General features: G+C 39.8%; 1 protein-coding gene across 1 annotated transcript in view; it reads right to left on the reverse strand.

Annotated features, from left to right (window-relative positions):
• The window catches only part of zc3h4 (zinc finger CCCH-type containing 4), a 130379-nt gene that overhangs the window by 16087 nt on the left and 91949 nt on the right, over nucleotides 1–22343 (reverse strand). Inside the window, exons 7-11 of the mRNA XM_076281798.1 lie at nucleotides 12365–12501; nucleotides 9052–9153; nucleotides 3913–4024; nucleotides 2955–3064; nucleotides 2437–2864 (exon numbers count right to left, since the gene is read on the reverse strand). Of these exons, the coding sequence (XP_076137913.1) occupies nucleotides 2437–2864; nucleotides 2955–3064; nucleotides 3913–4024; nucleotides 9052–9153; nucleotides 12365–12501 (889 nt within the window). The remainder of the gene's footprint in view (nucleotides 1–2436; nucleotides 2865–2954; nucleotides 3065–3912; nucleotides 4025–9051; nucleotides 9154–12364; nucleotides 12502–22343) is intronic.

A 22343-nucleotide genomic window follows, 5' to 3' on the forward strand; every position in this document is an offset into this window, starting at 1 on the left:
TAAAAATGATTAGCTAGGTTAGCTAAGTCACTAGGTTAGCTAAGTCACATGGTTAGCGTAGTTAGCATTGCTAACATAGTTAGCATTGCTAACATAGTTAGCATGTTTAGCAAAACTGCTAGAAAACGTTAGCTAAGTTAGCTAAGTAACATGGTTAGCATAGTTAAAAATCTTAGCATAACTGCTAGCAAACATTAGAGCCATTTCCAACTTTCAGTTATCGTCAAATATCTACCTATACACAGCCATTAAACTATTTGAATATCAACATTCATTAAACTGCTAGAAAACGTTAGCTAAGTAGCATGGTTAGCATTGCTAGCACTGCTATAAAACATTAGCTAAGTAACATGGTTAGCATAGTTAAAAATCTTAGCATAACTGCTAGCAAACATTAGAGCCATTCCAACTTTCTCATTTATCGTCAAATATCTACCTATACACAGTCATTAAACTATTTGAATATCAACATTCATTAACCTTCCAGTCTGTCAACAACTTTTAAACTATTACCTTCAACTTTTAAACGGTCTACTTTTAAACTATCATTAAACTATCTATTAAACTAGCTGTCTATCAACAACTTTTAAACTATCTACTGTCTATCAACAACCTTTAAACTATCTACATTCAGCTTTTAAACAGTCTACTTTTAAACTATCAACTTTTATTAAGATATGCAACCACCATGTCTATCCTAGCATCACTGTAGTAACCATCTCTGTATTATCTGTTTTAACTATATATTATATTTTACATCACAACTTTAGCATTTTCATGCACTGGTAATTCCTTGGAATTGCATTTCTAGTTTAATGGTTTTTAGCTCACAGGAAAAATTACAAAATCTGAAAGGTGTCTTACTTTGTTAACCAACTTATTCACAAGCCAGTGCTAACGGGTGTTGTTCGGTCCTCTCTCTCACTCGTACGTTATCGTTGTCCATATAGTTGTACTTTTTAGTTAGGGGGAAACACCCAGAAATCCATTGGGTTTTCTAATGTTAAGGATAATTACACACAATACACATGTGTGAACAGCTTTTGTCAACGGAACATGGACATGCCCACCATAATAGCAGAAATTATGGAAGTGAAAGTGAAAGGCTAGCTTGCCTATACAATAGCCTACAGTGGCCATAGCGGGCAGTAATTTACAAGATTAAAGGAAACGGAAACAAAAATATGGATTTGAACTACCTCAATATAAAGTGATCTAAGTGGTCTTTTTTTTGTTAAGATAATATTGTTCTTCAAGTTATGGCGTAATTGTTATGTGTTTTTTTTCTCACAGCCATACTCTGCACACTGGAGATCTAGCACGGTGTCAAAATTCTTTAAGCCCTGCAACCAGCAATGAAAACATGCTTAATCACCCCTAAGCACACTATGTGGATACTGTTTTAGACTTGATTTAGATTTAGTGTTATTTAGTATAACTTGTATTTTGGTATATTCTTTATCTTCTACTGTCCTTATTGCTTAGTTGTGTTTTTTATATTATATACTTTTATTACTTTTTCTACTGTTAGTGAATGTTGTGTGTGATGTTTGTATGCTACTGAGACCTTGAATTTCCCCTTGGGGATCAATAAAGTATCTATCTATCTATCTATCTATCTATCTATCTATCTATCTATCCATCATCTGGCCCATCTTACCATGCTGCCATCTTTCTACTTCGAAAATGTAAACAAAGGCTGAGACAGGAAGTTCTGGCTTTGAAAGAGGTCAGGTATTGCACCGCCCCAATCAAAGGCAATATTGCAAGATGTGCTGAATGATGTAGACTGGGACATGTTCAGCATAAGCTCTGATAACATAAATGAGTCCTCGGAAATGTTGACAAGTTTCCTTTCACTGCTGACTAATGATATCATCCCTATGGTTACCTTAATCAGAAACAATGGGTTGATAGAAAAATCCAGGAGGCTCTAAAAGCAGAGACAGCATCTTAGCTGTGAAAGCATCAAAAACGTGGTACAGACAAAATGGAGACATATTTATGTAACCACAACAACCACAATATGTGGCAGGGACTGAAGATAACAGACTACGGAGGACAATTGTTCACCTCGGCTAATGAATCTTAATTGGTGAATTAGTGATGAAAGCATCAACACTGTCAATACAGCTAGTGCTGCAGTCGGCTTAAACAAACAACTGTGCTACAGTAACATGCAAACCGACCAGTGATGACCATCTAACTCTGTCTATTCTTAGCATGACAAGCTTGCACATCCTTAAAACTAGAATTACGTTATTATTGTAGACAATAGACATCACACACCCCCCTATTTCAATTCCAACTAATTTACACAACATTAAGGTAGAAACCTTTATCAGGTTATCAACAGGAATGGATTTTTAAAAATGGTGTTTAGTTATTTAAAAAATGTGGCATCACTGCTAGAAACAAGAGACAATGAAGGCAGACCTGACACCAAGTTTCTGAGCCAGCTGTCCTGTGGGCTGCACAACAATCTCAAATAAAGATGGAATCTTTTTCCCTGTAGCTCCTTGACAAGGTGGTGGCTGGCCCAAGGGTGGCTGAGGTGGTGTGCCAGAATTTGGAGGCCCTTGAAATGGGTTACTATCTGGACAAGGAGGTGGAGGTCCAGGGCAGGGGCCAGTTCCAGAAGCCAAAAGACTTCCTTGTGGGGCATTATGAGGCATATTGGTCGAAGACGGTCCAGTCAACCCAAAGTCCACAGGGCCAGCACAATCAGCAGAGACTGGTCTTGGTGGTGTTGGGAGAAGGCCCACCCCTGGTGGGGGTTTTGGTAAAGGGTTAATACCCTGCTTCTTCAGCTCCTCTACCTCTTTTTCATCCTCAGCACCAGCCTCAGCATCTTCTGCTAGCATCTTCAGAAAAAAACAAAAGAGAGAACCTATGAATAATGAATAGGTAATGTGATGATCTGATGTTTTCTTAACATGATTATAGAAAATCACCTTGTCCAACAACTCTTGAGTATCTTCTGTCAAGGGCTTGTGAGAAAACATACATTCATCCCCATTCACACAATTTCCGGTGGTATGAAACAGCTTGCAAGGAAAGTCACGTGCTAATAAGTTAAGGACCTTACAGACACTGACTTTTTAATCACAATAAGTGTCACTGTAACAATACGGTTGTTAAAGTTGTGATGCAATAATGTGCCGACAATTCTGTTTCCGGGTCCAACTAAGCCCAGAACTGCTCATTTTTGCCATAGACCTTCGAAACAGCCGTGTCCACCCAACTTCCGGGCGTCGAATGTCTATGGGAAATAACATGGCGTTTCGAAATATCATACCTGTCAAACATCTATAGGTGGCAAAGTAGAAAAAAATGGTGGGCCGATTGGCCTACACCCTTCTTCCATTTAGTTTCCACTGGATTTTTTGATTGTCGGTGCCGTTAAAGTAGTAAATGATTATTAATGCTAACCGGGAGCTAGTTCCGATGTACGTGGGTTATTTCCCATAGACATATGACGACCGGAAGTTGGGTGGATACGGATGTTTCGGAGGCGGGACTTATTCTGGAGAGGTCTATAGACAATAAAAGAAAGACAGTTCCTGCTGTTCAGAGTAATCTACAATAAAAATGGACATTCTACTTCTCACCTCTGCCTCAACCTCATGTTTCATGGAGGTCTGGCCTTGATTATATCTGACTGCACAGCTACACTAATAACTCTATTAGAGTTAAGCGACTTTTTAAACCCTCACTTAAAAAGTGGTGGTGGTGAAGGTTGTGAAAACAGGTTGGCTGTGCTAGTAAACGTTTTGGACGAAGAGTGGTTGGACCCGGAAAAAACTTGTGGCTTTAGACTTAACAACTGGATGATAATAATAATAATCATAATAATAATAACCATCATCATAATGATCATGAGATAAAAAAAAATCACAAGAGAAAGGATATCATGCATATATGGGCAGTTCTCTGCCCTGGCGCAGAAACCAGTGATGTAAAACTTGCAGAGCTCTTTCCTTTTGGGTAGTTCAATGTCATGGCTGAAGTTGCAGTGCTCACCCTGTCAATAAAAAGGAAGATTCGTGGATGATTAAATGGAACAAATTTAGCTTAATAACATACTGGTTAAAGATACAGAACAGGGTATTTTATTTTGTTCTCTGATATTAACATAGAAAGTATGCAACGTTAATAACATATATATTTGGGCTGGGGAATATACAGGCTATTTTAGAAGATATCTAGTGCCCCCTCATGTGAGTGACCACTCACAACACACTCCAGCTAGAGTGATAGACCCATGGAGCCGGAATTGGAGAAGGAATCAGATATTGAGGTAGAACCAGGCCCTCAAAGATTAGAATTAAATTGAGTGTCAAGTATTTTTATTTTGTATAGTGTTTTCTCTACTGTCATAATCATTGCACTTTAGCCTGGACAAAAAGTCAGCATAGCACCATACCTCTTTAAAGGCTCACTAACAGTATAACTCACAAACCCAACCAGCCAACCATAATCAGTGACGCTTGACGCTGAAAGCTTGACTCTCTTTCAGTGTTAGTTTAGTTTGCTGTACTGTTGTATACACTATCTGAATTAGTTCATATGGAAGAATATCACAATCAAATGTTTTGTATGTGTACATCACATTTTGAAATTGTAGAAAATTATTTGTAACTGTAAAAATGACCTGTACAAGTAATTGTCAATATTACAAATATACCCTACACTTAGAGATCTATTCTACGGGTACAGATGAGTTTTACAGCTACAAATCATCCTACAGTTACAAATATTTTACCATTACAAAAATATTCTACAAGTACAATAAATTTTCTACGCACAAAACGTTGTCCTACAGTTACAAATCTTTTCTGCAGGTGAACAGACTTTTGCACCACCTTAGGGATGAGAAGCGTCTCATATGTATTGTGTGTGTATCAGGATTTGTAACTGTAAAACTGATTTGTGATTTAACAAAAAAAATAACACGAACGATTAACAAAGTATTACTCTTTTGCCTACTTAGACTCTGCATAATGAAAATGCTTTGAATGTTCCTTTTCTTCTTTGGTAGCATAGCTGATCTACAGAGCACTTTTGCACATCTCCATAGAACTTTTTATTTATTATTTTTGATTTCTCCTCCATCTACCCATGTCCTTGATTGCCTAGCCTTTCTGGCTTCAGGGCCCAAGGGGTCAGGGGGCCCTGAAGCCCAAGCCTTTGCATGGAATCATTGCCTCAATATCAACAAATCACGATGTAGGCTATGAATCTGATTGAATTTAGTATTGGCCATCCCCAAAATGCACCAGAATACAGGAAATCACATCAAACAAATGAAAAAATTTCTGGGGGAGGACCCCCAAACCCCCCCTCCCACATATACGACAATAAGTGAGGGGCCCTTAATATATCTGGGCCCAGGGGCCTGAAAGTTCATAATCCGCCCATGCCCCTCCCGCCCACACACACATCTTCACTGTCATCACTCACATACATCATACATACAGTACTCTGCTTGCAATAGTAAGTCCCTGCCCCCCCCCCCCCCCTACATACACAGCACATTATTTCATCAGGAAGCTTCTCCAACACACATCCCCAACATACTTACAGCACACTGCACCCCCCCCCAATACACAGCACATTGTCTCATGAGGAAGCTTCTCCAACACACATATTGCACACTGCCCTCTCCCCACATACACAGCACACTATCCCATCTCCCCTGTCATCCCCCCAACACACACACCAAGACCCCTGGCAGTTGGGTTAGCCCCTTGAGCCGTGGATCTGCCCAAGGTTTCTTCCTTGGTAAGGGAGTTTTTCCTAGCCCCTGGTGCTCCTTGTTGGTGCCCCCCACCCAATCCCAATCCTCCCCCACCTTTTTTATGCAGCCCTTGCCACTTAATCTACTAAACCCCTCTTCTACTGCACTTTTTACCCCCCCCCCCCATTAATGCACAAATAGGCTGACACCAGACATAATTTCACTGCATTTCTTACTTCCAGTAACTATATGCATGTGACAATAAACTTCCTTGTATCCTTGTACAAAAAGGGGCAAAATGTGTATGCTGAAGGGCAAAGGGAATATTAAAATGTTTTACTCTGGCTTTTTATCAGGATTTGTAACTGTAAAACTGATTTGTGATTTAACAAAAAAAATAACACGAACGATTAACAAAGTATTACTCTTTTGCCTACTTAGACTCTGCATAATGAAAATGCTTTGAATGTTCCTTTTCTTCTTTGGTAGCATAGCTGATCTACAGAGCACAAAAAGGGGCAAAATGTGTATGCTGAAGGGCAAAGGGAATATTAAAATGTTTTACACTGGCTTTTTTTGGGTTATGTATTGGTAGACACCCTTGATAACTTTTCTGCTTTTCCGCTTTTCTGACAGTGTCACCACAAAGTGAAGTAGACCTTAGGCTATGCTTTGACGCTGTTGTGCGTGTCAGATAAACCTCCTTCGGTTTCAGCCAATCAAACGACAATGTTTCTTTTACTGTCGCCCTGGTCGTTGGAAAGGTCCAGATAGCACAGAGGAGTTCGCTAAAATATTGGTGGGGACAATTTTGTCATCTCATCTGATCTGAAACGCAAGTACCTTTGCGGGCAATTTTGGGCACTGTTGCTATTTTACCGGCGGGATAAATGACTGTTGCGCCCAATGCAACTCTAAAATGGGTTGGTCTGAAGTAGCTACATTACTCATGGGTGTGGTTTGGGCGTAACATGCAATAAACCAATCAGAGCGTCGTCTCACATTCCCTTTAACAACAGGTGCGCTTGTTCCATGGCGAATTGCTATTATGATGGCGGATTTGTCAGGCACAACCAGGAGCGGTTCACAGCAAGGACTGAACAGTTTGCTATTGATTTTTCTTTTTGACAAAATGTAAATACAGAAATGTCACAAAGACATACTTTCCAATGTTTTGGGCTCACTAACTGAATCACTATGAATGCATGGTGATATTTTTGCAATGTTCTTCTGTCAGATAAGCTCTCCTCTCCCGTGCTGCTGCTTGGGCATTTGGGTTAAATGGCATCGCCATATGCAGTTCAACATCAAGTCTCCTTAAGTCCTCTAATATTTCCTCATTTATGTCATCAACACATCCATGATTCATGGAAATGTCGTGTACGCTAGATTTATGCTTATATTCTCACATTTTCATGGACACCACAATGATCCCTCGTATTTTTCCTTGTAATTATGTATGATTTGCAGAAATGGGAACTGATGCGTCCGACCGTGTATATGAGAGGATCAAAGTGTATGTGCTTTGTGCACACGCTACATTATGGCCAAGCAGGTGTGCTTATCATCAGGCAACTCAACAATGAGACAATTTCCTCTATATGAGTCTTCACACCAAGTTCACCTACTATAACTTCCCAACTCTGCACAGTGTCCCATTAACTGCATGACAGTAGTATTTACAATATTTTCTGTAAAGTTTGTAAACATGTTATCAAAATCAACTTAATGCACGCACAACATTTGTTTGAGCAGGAGAGAGCATAACAATGCACGGACGCAGCAATTACAGAAATTGTAGGCTTGCTACTTTCTTTTACCATCTATGGTTGCTGGTTATCAGCACACAATAAACTGATTTAAGCTAATACACTAACTTCAAGGCCATCATGGATATAAAACGTTTTTGAAAACAACGAAAGGATGGAGGGAGCAAAGGATGGAGGCAGCAAAGCTAGGAGTTATTTCAGGTAGGCAAAATTGTGGTGCTTGTCAAAACATTAGCGTTACAGCTGGAATAATGATTAAAGGCTGTTGTTAAAGCTAACACAATGTTTAAAGCCATAAACAACTGTAAATTGGGACAAAAATAAAGGTAACTTTAGCCTTTATAGGGCTGTATAAAGTTGTCCAAATGAATAGGTCGTTATTAGGCGTTGTTGTAAAGATATTGCATGTGGATGTTGTATATAGGCTACTTTTTAGGTGACCAACACACAAACGAAACCGGGAAACGGACAAATATTATCAATGCTTTGAATGTTTCAGTGCGTGCACAGGGGTGTCTGTAGATGGGTGTACATATATTCATTCATTCTTGCCGGCGCCCCTGTGGACATGCATGCGCCCTTAAAATAGCATCTGAATAACCGCCACTGACTTTAGACTAGGTTTTTCCTGGTCAGTGGCGGAATTGTTTTCTGTATCTGCAAAATAGCACCAGGGAACGTTTGCGCCGGAACATGCCTCCTCTTTTCGCTAAACAGCCCCCAGAAGCGCAAGTTCATTTCCTAATTTAACGACCTGCGTCTGTGAAGGGAAAATTCCGCTGTGCGTTCAATACAAAATAGGAATGATTCAAACGCCAGTATATAAAGTCAATTGCGCTACGTGCAAGATAGAGCCCTTAGTGTCATTTTGTGCTACCTCAACGCAAAATATTTCATATTTCACATATATCAATTGAAATCGCTAAGCTAAGATCAAAAACAAAATATTACAAAAATAAAAAAACTATAAACACCCCCTTGGATTTGGTCTCATCACCAGCAATCTTATGTCTAAATGCTGAGATCTGTCATTTACTCTAAGTGCATGGAGTTAGTCTGCATGGAAACAACACTACCTTGTTGAAATTCACGCACTACGTGATTTCAGTGCACTGACAGAAGTATGTAGAATAACACATGGTGCTGGTTTCTACAGTTTGTACTACTTTGGTAGCTTTCAATTGCTCTGGAAGTCAGACTATCAGTGGAGATCTAGATAGGGTGTCCATGTCCATTTGTTTCAAAGGAATCAGGAATTACTTTGCAGCCTAAATGTGTGTGGGAGGGGACAGAACACGTGTAGAATAGTGCTGCAAATGATGGTACACCAGTGATTTTCTATCACGCCACATTCACACTTGCGTATCAAACCGTAGGTGGCGTACCATTTGTTCGAAAATGTGTACCGTGTAATTCCTAACCTTAACACAGATGATTCCAAAGGGCTCACTTACTTTTTCTTGCTACTATACTGTATATCACAAATTCGACAAGTGTAGCCCAGATGTAGGTCAGAGAAATAAGGGGAATAAAATTACGTACCCATGTGCAGCGGCCCTCTATATAGTATTTGCAAATTGCTTTCCCCTTCTTCTCTTGGCCATGCTTATCTTGGTCAGCACGTCGTGGTCCTCCTCCACTATCCTGCAGAAACAATCGATCATATTATAAGAGGAAATCTTAATGCAACATTAATTAAGCACTTTCAAGAAAAAAGGAAAAATATTTATTTGATTCATGTAACTGTGCAAAATCTCAAAACTACTATTGTTTGACAATTCAAATCCCAGGATTCATAGGAGTAGATGTCTTAGATGGGTCTGAGAAATTCAGAAATATGCCTTTGATCTTACATTTTTATTGATGTTTACGCTCTCGTCCATGAATCATTTACCTAAGTTATATAAATTCATGGTGACAAATGTAGTTAAAATACATCATCTGCAAGATATTAGGCTACTCTTCAGGTTATTTCATTAGCATCTATTAAAAAAATAAATAAAATAAGATCAACTGGAACAAGTATGCACGCCTTATTTTTGTTCTACAGGTCAATTATTCTGAGCTTTCTCTACAGCATCTATAAATGGTAAAATAGTCTGTCCATGATCCTAAAGCCAAGGTGCTTGGAACTTAGAGGCAGTGGTAAAATATCCAAACATTATTAAATTGGCTGAGAAAATAAATGGTGACCCTTCCCATGTGTTGAATGAGGAGTTTCAACTCATCCAGTTGGCATTAGTAGTAGGGTTGTGCCGATGGACGATATCATCCAGGCACTAATTCCTGCTGTAACATAGGCTAAAACATAAACAGTCTTTCCCTGGAAATGAAATTGAGCCTACTTTAAAGGCCAAACAGTTATCACTTATTAGTCTACTGTCTTGCAAAAAGACTTCTTTCTGATTGTGACGTGAATGTGTAATTGTCTTTTTGTACATATCTCGCAGTAGGTCTATAGCCTATATTGAACGTGAAATATAGTCCTAATGAATTATTATTGTTACGACTAGGACATTCTAGCGCTCTAATATTTTAGCGAGGCTACAGCACTGAAGCGCCAAATGCATCCTTCTCCTCCGTGTTAAAATAAACCATTTCTATTGTTAGTTATAGGATCAGAAGGTAGCCTATCCGTCTTTCACTGTAAGGCTTGTATTTCATGCATTTAGCAAAAGCCCTTCCAGCAGTGGAGTGGTAATTGGGATTTGTTATTTGTAAAAGTTTTTTACTTCGCCCTCCTATAGCCTGGATCGCAGCCCCTTACTTTCACTTTCCGCCGCCCTCATAGTCGGCATGGCCAATAATATGGGATTCGTAGCGTACTACTGAAGATTTTAGATAAGTGACCACGGTAGTCTTAAGCAGCTTTTTTTTGCTAGGCCCAGCGAAGGCTGGCAATGTGGAATATTCCACTGGTTGGTGCATATGCAAATGTTCAGATTGATTGTCTATCCGATTTTCTTGGAACAGATCTTCCATACAACTTCGGTAGCCTGGTCAGTATGTCTCTTAGCTGTCCACTTTCATCAGGCCATATAGCCTATATATATATATTTTTTTTTTATGTAGAAAATCATACATTTATTTCTGTACAAACATACGGCAATTAGTGTTTACATGATATAGATTTATATGGACAGATTTCCCTTAGGATGCAGACAATGTGCCTCAAAGCTTATATACCTTATCAGTCTAGTGGGACTACATGCCCACCTAGCTTCTAATTTACGTGGTGATATTAAATAGTGATATTAGTATATTATTACATTTCCAGCCTCAGTTACGACATTTTCAAAGGATTTTTTAACTCGCCCAATAATGTAACCAACCAATGACCTTATTCCTTTTTTTGGCAAAAAGTTACTACATTATCCGCTTCATTACATTAGAAAGCAGTGTTTCCCATACATTGACTAATCTGTGGCGGGGCGCCACAAAATAAAAATCGGCCGCCACAGATGAATATTCTATGTTTAATTTAATACAATTTAATTGAATTTAAATATAAGGTTAAATCCTTGCATTGCCATTGAGCTGCGCTTTTTACGCACGCAGCCTTTCCTTGCCCCGCCCCGCTCTCTCTCGTAGCCCGCTGCCACTCCTCTGCATGTGCATTTAACAAAATATTCATGATTGTTGAAGGATTGTTGTTGCCACATAGAAGCATTGCATAGAAGACGTCTGGCTAAATTGCTATTAAATCCGCTTAGCATTGTGACCATGCTGCGCAAATTTGTTCAAAACTGCTGCATTGAAGTGAACTCTGCTAAGGTCTTATCACAACATAGTAGGCTACATTGAAGAGACTAAACTAAGTTAAGTTATGAAATCAAGCAGTATCTCAAAGCTAACGTTAGAATACTGTTTGGATGTCGAATTTAGAATGCTTAGCCTACTTACAGCTGCTTGTCAATTTCGTTGAAGGGCTCATTTTATTGACTCTGACACTGAATGTTTGCAAAATCCCGATGTTATGCTAGCGCCACAAATTGAATCCAATTCTGTGGGAAACACTGGAAAGACATAATGCAAGGAATAACAGCCACGAGGTGTCCCTATATACGGAATTAATGGAAAAGACAGAGGCTAAGAACTCCCACCAAGTTATTATATCGGGACACATCGAAGGCAGTTATCTCGCTTATACCCCGGTTACAACTCATGTATGTAGGCAATAGTCATGCATTTACAGCACACAAAGGGAAAATGTGGCTTCAAATTAAAAAGAAGCTGACTTGATCAGCTTGTTGTACTACTTTCTTCAGTTACTGATAGTAATAGCGGTGTGTTGTTAGCTTGGTTACAGCGGATTTCATTGTTGTGAAGCTTGCTTCCTAGATCAACTGTTGTTTACTATAGTTGTTATAATTACCATTCAAAAAAGCATTGAAAGGTTAACAAACTTTTTACCAGATCTACTTCATAGGTGTCCCAATATACAGAATTAATAGCCACTTTTAATAGCCATCAGAAAAAAAGTAGTTATTGTCTGCAGGGGATAATGGCCATTATTATGTCATTGGCTGTTACAAGCCTTCACTTAACATGCTAGCTGTTCTACTTACTTGCTAATTGTCAAATGTTATTTACTATGGTTGTAGTTACCATTCAAAGCTTCCAGAGTATTGAATGCTAATTAAACTTTTAACCAGGTCTACATTACACATGTCCCTGCCAGCCAATAGGTAAACAGTATTTACTGTCTCCAAGGTGTAAATTATATATTATTTCCCACTCTACATGAATCATGACGTGAAAATCCACGTTTGGGAGATTAAATGATTTTTTACAATGACTTCACTTGTTGGCCTGTGCAAGCCTCAGGGAACTCAAGGGCAGTGTATTTGCTTACTCCAATGTCCATATCCCCAATGTTTTCTTCATCATTTCCCTGATCACTTCCACGACCTCTTCCTCTATTTCTTCCTCTGCCACGGTTTATGCCACGTCCTCCTTTACTTCTACCACGCCCTCTTCCACCTTTACCACCTATATCAAGAGTTGTAGAATTTTCATCAAAAACATACAAAATAAGTTTACATTCAGTAAAAATAGTTTACAAAAAGTAAAATATGTGAAAAATAAGTTTACAAACAGTAAAATATGTGAAGTCCAACCATAATATGTTAATGTCGTAGAACCGTGCAATTAAAGACTAAAGATAAACACTGTTTATCTCTCCAAAACTAGGGTACATCTTAAAAAACTGAAATAGCTAGGCTCAGCACCTCACACTTTGAGAGATGGGAACAATTTCCCTATCATTTCCCTTCCAAAGTAATCTGTCAGTAATTCACATAATTATGAGAGATAACAATGAGATCAAGAATGTACACAGGTTAAACACTTATGGCAAAGTCATTGCGTTGGTGTGATAAGAAGGACGAAGAATAGATTCAGTTCACAAAACTGATCTAATTTTTCTCTGTATTGACAATAATGTAGCCAGCTTCAAAGGGTGGATTGCCTTAAAATGAATAGACAGGGTACCCCCAGAATTGTCAGACCTAAATTTAAGACTTTTTAAGACCTTTTTAATACCACTTCAGATGAAATTTAATACCTACATCGCACCCATTCGGATAGAATAAATAATATTACAGGTAAGATTAAACCTCAAATAATTACTATTTACAAGTGTTTGAACATGCCAACATGAACATGACAGCAGTGCAGTGGCAACGCAAAGCTTTGTCGCGGTAGTAACGTGACTGAATGTCCCGCTTCATGGACAAATTTACACGGAATAGAACCTAGTTGATTTCAGGGATTAAAGTGAAAAAAAAAAATCGTTTGACTGAACTTTTTTCAGGCCATAAGTCATACGTTGTTCATATCTACCTATAGAGATAGCACCCCTTTTGCGGTCGCGACCTATTGGTTTTTAATGTACAAAAAGATGCAAACAGCAAAGTAAAGCACCAAATAAACACCAAAACGAGGCTACAGGGTACTAAGTTACTATGTAATTAATGCCACCTACAGGTGAATGCATAGAACATAACAATCCTATGGTTTGTGTACCCTGTAGCCTCGTTTTAGCCGCCAATGGCCGCCATGTGAATAAGGCGAATTGAGAGTGTTCTTGATTAAGATTGAGTTTTCCTGTTGAACAAAACAATATTTCAGTACCATCCCTGACCATTGCTGATTAGCCATTGCTGTTCTTTTCTACTGCAGCAATATTGTAGAAAGGCTTTAACTTACACTTATTTAATTACTTCAGGCCAAAAGTGTTTAAAGGGGAGATTTTTTTCTTGTTAATATGCAATTCAACACTAAGTAAAATCTATAAAATCAAGTTTGCAAGACTTCACATTTCCTCATCAAAGTAATGAATCAGAACAGTCTAGATATTGTTCATATTTCCATTTGTTGCCTCATCTGCATTTAATGAAAACATGGTAATTTTGAGTTTTACAGACAACTCAAGTTTTCCAATGAGCAGCAATACTGTGTGCGCTCATGCAGGAGGTCTGCGCATCTGATAACGACAATCGTGTTGCGATATGAAAGAACATGCGTAGCCTACTTTCTGAGCGCAAACACGGTCAGCCATAGATAAACGTAGCATATCTCTGTCGTGGTGGCTAGTTGCACCAGGTAGGGAAGATGTCCTGAAGTGCAAGAACGTTAACCTTATGGCGGTCTTCTGATTGTTGGCGTGCTAAAACATTTTCCTATTGCATCCATGAACAATTTTCTTGCAGCAAACCGCGCAAAAGCAAACCCCTGGCACTTTATTTTTTTACACCATGGCTTGTTAGTTCTCCCCCGTTTCCAACAGCCGCCCATCTCCATTTATTTTGTAACTTTTGACACCTGTGCCTTCCTTTATTGGTGTTTATGTAAAGCACATTGATGTTTATGTAAAGCACATTGAATGACCTCTGTGTATGAAATGCGCTATATAAATAAACTTGACTTGACTTTAGCAACGCATCCATGACAACTAGTGGCCTTGTCAAATAGACGCACACAACCTACTGACGCTAATATGCGAGGTTCTGGTAGGCCTACTGGTTATGGTTTTGTGCTATACATTAATAATAGCAAAGTTTTAAATTGACTATTTTAATTGCATGGTTATTTTTTGTCAACATACGCTCACAACCTACTGTCGTTAAAATGAGGCCTAAGCAAAATAGGCTACAAGGCTGTCTGTGCGTCACAAACACGACTGACCCCCTTACTCAACAGTTCGCGATATTTTTATTTTATGTTAACATGCTCAGTCAAAACCTTCCGTCGCAAATTGTGAAAACAGACGGGATAGGCATAGGCTACGGTTTATATTGCGTCGCTTTACACATACTGTTAGTTGCATTGATCAAAAACTGTAACAATAATAGTAGGCTACATCGGGTGGCAGCAGGCTATTTGTTCAAGTCATAGGTGACACCCAAAATCAATGACCTCCCCTGACAAGAGTTCGCGATAGTAAGAAATTTTCTACATTGATGCACGGAAAGAACACAGCCTCCAAATTCGCACAGAGCTCACAATATCATATCCAAAAAAGTTAAACGGATTGGGCAACCTCATCAGCTGTCTCGATGGTGTCACTATAATCCAACTTTGACCGTCCTCCAGACGTGTTCTTTTTTTTTTTAAGCAACCGCCCCAGGCCAATGAGACAAGCGTGTAGCTACAACATAAACAAAGCGAAACTCATGGCTGACGTATCTTCTTGAGCGGTCTCTGATTGAGACACAGAAAGTTCTCAAGAACACTATTAGGTCTTTAAATATTTACCATCACACACATTCATTCATCGGAGCTAATATTTGTAGTTGCCTTAAAAAAAGGAAAAGAAAAGGTGATAGACCCCCCCCTCCTATTTTTTTTCTCACCGGATCTGCATCGATCTCAAATATCACATTTCTAAAATCAAATTGACGGAAATCCGTCGTACGACGGAGAACATTAATCCTTGTCTGATTTACGCTACGTGAGGATATTAGACTAAATCTACTGATCATTTGAAAAATTAAGACCTCCGTGAAAAAATTCCAGACTTTGAGGTGAAATTCAATACTTTTTAAGGCCTTAATTTAGGAAAATGAAATGTAATACTTTTAAGACTCCGCAGGTACCCTGATAGAGTACAGTTTAAAGGGGTGCTTCACGATTTTGGGCATAGGACCTCACGTCCAAGTTTGTTCCAAGTGTGATATTTATCAGTGGAGACCCGTTTTCAACATGTTTCATCCAGTCCTTCTAGTTGCAGAGTTTGCATGTGCTAGGCTAGCGCAAGTCATCAGTATGTGTTAGCCTGCCACTAAAAACAATCTTACCCACTCCACAGTACACCCTAGGCAAATAAATGATAATGCCAGACTATTGATGTAAATGTCTGTGTTGATAGTTTTATTTCTAACATTATTCTATCCTTGCATTTCAATGATCGCATTACATTTTGAGGGACTAATTTCGCAGCAGCAGCGGAATTTTACTTGGCCCAGTTAGTAGTACTGCGCCTAAAAGTAAACAGAGAAGCGCACTCCAATCGGGATACCTAGTAATTAGAGCCCGACCGATTTATCGGCGGGCCGATGTTATCGGCCGATATTAGGCATTTTCCAAACTATCGGTATCGGCATTTATAATGGCCGATAAATGAATATTTTCAAAATAAAATAAAAACGGACGAAACACCCTTCAACCATGTCATGAGTGTTGGCGTTGTATAGTTTGTCCACCAGAGGGCACTCTACACCGTCTCTGCTGGCAACACTCGTGTATAACGCGCCACACATCCTGCAACCTGCTGATCCAGGCAGAGTCAGGCAGAGTCGGGCAGAGTCGGGCAGAGAGAACCAGTTATCCGCGAGTGAGATCATCAGTGAAGTGTGTTCATGGTGATTTGGTCACGAGACATACATTGCTTGAATAACAATTAAAAGAACATCCCCATCAGTTCTCTTAACTCAAATAAGCATAACAAAATTCGTGAAAACAATGTCCAGTTTTGCTGCTGTTAAATAAGCCGAGAGTGAAGCGGAATTAGCTAGTAATTACGTTACGTTGTTACAGTGTAGTTGACTGAGTGGAGGTGCAAAACGCACACAAGAAAAGGAGGTGCTGGCAACCAGTAAAACACTTGCAAAAGGAGAGAAGTGCCGCACACTCCCGAGTTACACATATAAGTCTTTAATGTGACAATGTTTCGGCCTGTCGGCCTTCCTCAGGTCACAGTGTAGTTGACTGTTTGTCCTTTTAACTTTTGACAATGTGACTGAAGATGTATTTCTTTAATAGCGTGACAGTTATAGCAGTGAGACGTACCATCTCTCCCCGGCCTGTTATTTTGAAAGCGTATGTTTTACAATTTGCAGTATGACTATATCCATTGCTAAATTATGGCTCATCAGAGACTAGCTAACCACAAAGCTAGCTAATGCCATGAATATCAGTGGAAGACCGCTAACGTTAACATTAATGAGCTTGGAAACCACAACGAACTTATTCTGCCTAAATAAAGTAATGATTACTGTATTTATAACTAGTATATCTGTAGTTACAGTCCCTGCATTGTAAAATGTAAGTTAGACGTGCGAGGAGTGAACATTTAGACATAGAGGAAAAAGTATCAAACGTAGCTTGTGCAAAACGTAGTTTGTGCATAAAAGTTAGCTTTTCTTTTACACGTGTGTGAAATCCAATGTCGCCAAGTGTGCGTTTCAGACTGTCGTTCAGCCGCAGCATTAACGAGTTACATAATGGATTCAGATCACAAAATAGTAGGTTTTAGAAGGCAGGCAGCAACTGATGATTGAAAATGGTTTGATGTAGCTTATGGAAATAATTTTAAAAGTGCAGGTAAAGGGATAAGCAAGCTGACATTGTAATTATAAGGTAGCTTATAAGGCAATAGGGACTAATTATTACACACGCACACTCAAACATTTTGGAGTGACCTTTATCTTGTTTAATGATAATACAAAATATAGCTGCAAGCAGCAATGAGGGGGCCAAGCAGAAGGTTCAGCAGGCCAGATTTGCCATGTTAGTCAATGCCCTTGCATCAGACATGTAGCCTTAAGCAGTCACAACAAGTTCCATGCCATACAACCCAAGATTGGCTGAGTTAAAAGGTCAAGTTTCACATCAAAACATAACTGAATTTGTGGGGCTGAACCAGGGCTGAGTGTTGCCGCCCCCTCCCCCAACCAACCCACCGCCGCAATCGCCCCTGCCCGTCCCACCCCGCCCCACCCACGCATTAGAATGAACTGGATGGAACTTGCTGTCATCAGTTTCACATCAAAAATAAAAGATCGACTGAAATATGATCACTCTTGCTGTGATTTAAACATAGAGGTCAAACATTTACGTCATAGGGTGTGTTGAACTCTGCTTGGCCCAAGGATTCCAATGATGCCTCATTTTGACATTCGGGTCAACGGGTCAAAAGTTAACTTTGGCCTGTTGGTGGCGCTATATCGCTTGAGGTGCCGGCATGAAACTTGGTGAAATGAATTATTGGACTGTCCCCAATTAGTGTGCAAAATTGTATAACTTTTTACCAGACGGTTCTATGGGCTGCCATTGACTTCCATTGCAAAATAATGCGCATCATCAACTACTGGCCAAAATGCATTTTTGTCAATTACGGTGCCCCCTAGAGGTCAAATGTCACCAAATTTCTTGAGCGTCCTCCCGATGGGGTCTGAGGTACATGTACTAAATTTGGTTTTGATACATGAAAGCGTTGCTGAGATATAAAATCACTTCCTGTTTGGCGGCTTCGCCGCAAATTTCGATTGGCTGGTACAGGTCAATGCTTCTGTTAATTGTTCCAGAAAGCATTGCACTCATCAGGCATGGTCTGAAGATGGTCTCTGCCAATTTTGGTGAAGAACAGATGAAATTTGTGACCTGTGAAAATTTGTACGTGTTTTTGATTAAATCCAATAAATCCAAGATCATGTGTGTCAAGTTTGGTGACGATCGGACAAAATTTGTGACCTGTGAAAGATTAGTTTCACTTTCACTAAAATCCAATATGGCGGAAAATCCATCATGGCGGAAAATGACGTCATAGGGTGCGTTGAACTCGGCTTGGTCCAAGGATTCCAAGGATAGGTAATTTTTCAAAATCGAGCCAACGGGTCAGAAGTTACGTGCGTGAAAGCATGTCCAACTTTGGCCTGTTGGTGGCGCTAGAGTGCTCGGGGTGCGGACTTGAAACTTGGTGAAATTAATCATGGAGTACTGCCTAATTAGTGTGCCAAATTTCACAACTTTTCACCAGACGGTTCTATGGGCTGCCATAGACTTCAATGGCAGAGGATTTATAATAAATATAGCTGCAAGCAGCAATGTGGGGGCCAAGCAAATAAGCAGAAGTTGGGATTGGACTGGACTGAATTGGACAGGATTGGATTGGAATGGAATGGAATGGAATGGACTGGACTGGTCTTTACTGGACTAGACTGGACTGGACTGAATTGCATTGCATTGGATTGAATTGGACTGGATTAGATTGGATTGGATTGGATTGGACTGGACTGGACTGGACTGGACTGAACTGGACAGGATTGGATTGGAATGGACTGGATTGGATTGGATTGGGATTGCTGAGATATGAGCCTACTTCAAGTGATTGTTGATTGGATTGGATTGAATTGGACTGGATTGAAATGGATTGGGATTGGACTGGACTGAATTGGACAGGATTGGATTGGAATGGAATGGACTGGACTGGACTGGACTGGACTGGACTTGATTGGACTGGACTGGACTGGATTGGATTGGATTTGATTGGACTGGATTGGGATTGCTGAGATATGAGACTACTTCATGTGATCGTTGATTGGATTGGATGGAATTGGACTGGATTGGATTGTACTGGACTGGATTGGAATGGATTGGACTGGATTGGACTTGAATGGATTGGATTTGATTGGACTGGATTGGGATTACTGAGATATGATCTTACTTCATGTGATTGTTGATTGGATTGGATTGGATTGGATTGGATTGGACTGGATTGGATTGGATTGGGATTGGACTGGACTGAATTGGACAAGACTGGATTGGATTGTAATGGACTGGGTTGGATTGGATTTGATTGGACTGGATTGGGATTGCTGAGATATGAGACTACTTTATGTGATCGTTGATTGGATTGGATGGAATTGGACTGGATTGGATTGTACTGGACTGGATTGGAATGGATTGGACTTGAATGGATTGGATTTGATTGGACTGGATTGGGATTACTGAGATATGATCTTACTTCATGTGACTGTTGATTGGATTGGATTGGATTGAATTGGACTGGACTGGATTGGATTGGATTGGGATGGACTGGATTGGATTGGATTGGGATTGGACTGGACTGAATTGGATTGGAATGGACTGGATTGGATTGGGATTGCTGAGGTATGAGCCTACTTCAAGTGATTGTTGATTGGATTGGATTGAATTGGACTGGATTAGATTGGGATTGCTGAGATGTGAGCCTACTTCATGTGATTGTTGATTGGATTGGATTGGATTGAATTGGACTGGATTGGATTGGGATTGGGTCTTGAGTCCATGTACAAAGTTTGGTTTCAATCCATGAAAGCGTTAGTAAGATATGAGCCTAATTCATGTCATAGTTTTCCCTAGTGGTCAAAAGACACCAAATGTATTGTAGCTATTCAGGATGTGTTCATGAGTCCACGTACCAAGTTTGGTGTTGATACGAGAAAGTCTTGCTAATTATAGCACCCCTAGTGGTCAAAAGTCACCAAATGTATTGTGCGTCCTCAGGTTGTGACCACGAGTCCACGTACCAAGTTTGAGGTTGATACGAGAAAGTATTGCTAATTATAGCGCCTCTAGTGGTCAAAGTACACCAAATGTTTTGTGTGTCCTCAGGATGGGGTCCCAAGTCTATGAACCAAGTTTGGTTTTGATATGTGAAAGCGTTGCTGAGATAGGAGCTAACTTCCTGTAACTCTAGCGCCCCCCTAGTGGTCGAAGGTCACCAAATTGATTGTGTGTCCTCAGGGAGGAGTTCCAAGTCCATATACCAAGTTTGGTTTTGATATGTGAAAGTGTTGCTGAGATATGAGCCTACTTCCTGTGATTATAGCGCCCCCATAGTGGTCAAAAGTCGCCAAATTTATTGAGCCTTCTCCTAATTGGGTCCTGAGCCCATGTACCGAGTTTGGTTTTGATACATGAAATCTTGGCTGAGATAACAGTTCACTTCCTGATTGGTGGCTTTTCAATTTTGATTGGTCGTCACGGCCGACCTGTTTTGAATAAAGGTCAAAAAAGCAATGCGTTTGTGAGACATGGTCTGAAGATCATCTGTGCCAAGTTTCGTGAAAAATGGATGAAATTTGTGACCTGTGAAAACTTTTAAAGGTTTTTGATTTAATCCAATATGGCGGTCCAATCAATTATGTTAATGTCAAAAGTTGATATGTGTCAGCCTAAGGCCCTCCCAAAGTATTAACAGAGATAACTAATATGTTTTAATTTCAAACACATCACCCCATAGAGGCCAAAACGTACTTTTGTTAATTATAGCGCCACCTGTAGGTCAAAAGTCATCAAATTTATTGAGCCTTCTCCTAATTGGGTCCTGAGCCCATGTACCGAGTTTGGTTTTGATATGTGAAAGCCTTGCCGAAATCTGAGTTCACTTCCTCTTTGGCGGCTTCGCCACCAATTTTGATTGGTCGTGACTGGCGACCATTTGTGAGTATGGGTGTGAAATGCAATGCAATTATGAGACATGGTCTGAAGATCATCTGTGTCAAGTTTCGTGAAAATTGGATGAAGTTTGTGACCTGTGAAAACGTTTAAGTGTTTTTGATGAAATCCAAAATGGCGGTCCAATCAATTATGTTAATGTCAAAAGTTGATATGGGACAGCCTAAGGACCTCCCAAAGTATTAACAGAGATCACTAATATGTTTTAATTTCAAACACATCACCCCATACAGGCCAAAACGTACTTTTGTTAATTATAGCGCCACCTGTAGGTCAAAAGTCATCAAATTTATTGAGCCTTCTCCTAATTGGGTCCTGAGCCCATGTACCGAGTTTGGTTTTGATATGTGAAAGCCTTGCCGAAATCTGAGTTGACTTCCTCTTTGGCGGCTTCGCCACCAATTTTGATTGGTCGTGACTGGCGACCATTTGTGAGTATGGGTGTGAAATGCAATGCAATTATGAGACATGGTCTGAAGATCATCTGTGTCAAGTTTCGTGAAAATTGGATGAAGTTTGTGACCTGTGAAAACTTTTAAGTGTTTTTGATGAAATCCAAAATGGCGGTCCAATCAATTATGTTAATGTCAAAAGTTGATATGGGACAGCCTAAGGACCTCCCAAAGTATTAACAGAGATCACTAATATGTTTTAATTTCAAACACATCACCCCATACAGGCCAAAACGTAGTTTTTTTAATTATAGCGCCACCTGTAGGTCAAAAGTCATGAAATTTATTGAGCCTCCTCCTAATTGGGTCCTGAGCCCATGTAGTGAGTTTGGTTTTGATATGTGAAAGCCTTGCCGAGATCTGAGTTCACTTCCTGTTTGGCGGCTTCGCCGCCAATTTTGATTGGTCGTGACTGGCGACCAGTTGTGAGTATGGGTGTCAAAGGCAATGCAATTATGAGACATGGTCTGAAGATCATCTGTGTCAAGTTTCGTGAAAATTGGATGAAGTTTGTGACCTATGAAAACTTTTAAGTGTTTTTGATGAAATCCAATATGGCGGAGGTACAATATGGCGGAAAGTAACGTAATAGGAGTCATTGAACTCAGGTCCGTCAAGGGGTTCCAACTATTTATCAATGTTCAAAATTGGACATACGGT

This window comes from Alosa pseudoharengus, unplaced genomic scaffold, assembly GCF_046254945.1.
Source record: "Alosa pseudoharengus isolate Yale_2024_CS ecotype anadromous, Long Island Sound unplaced genomic scaffold, YU_APseudo_1.1 YU_APseudo_1.1_scf_13, whole genome shotgun sequence".
Taxonomy (NCBI): domain Eukaryota; kingdom Metazoa; phylum Chordata; class Actinopteri; order Clupeiformes; family Clupeidae; genus Alosa; species Alosa pseudoharengus.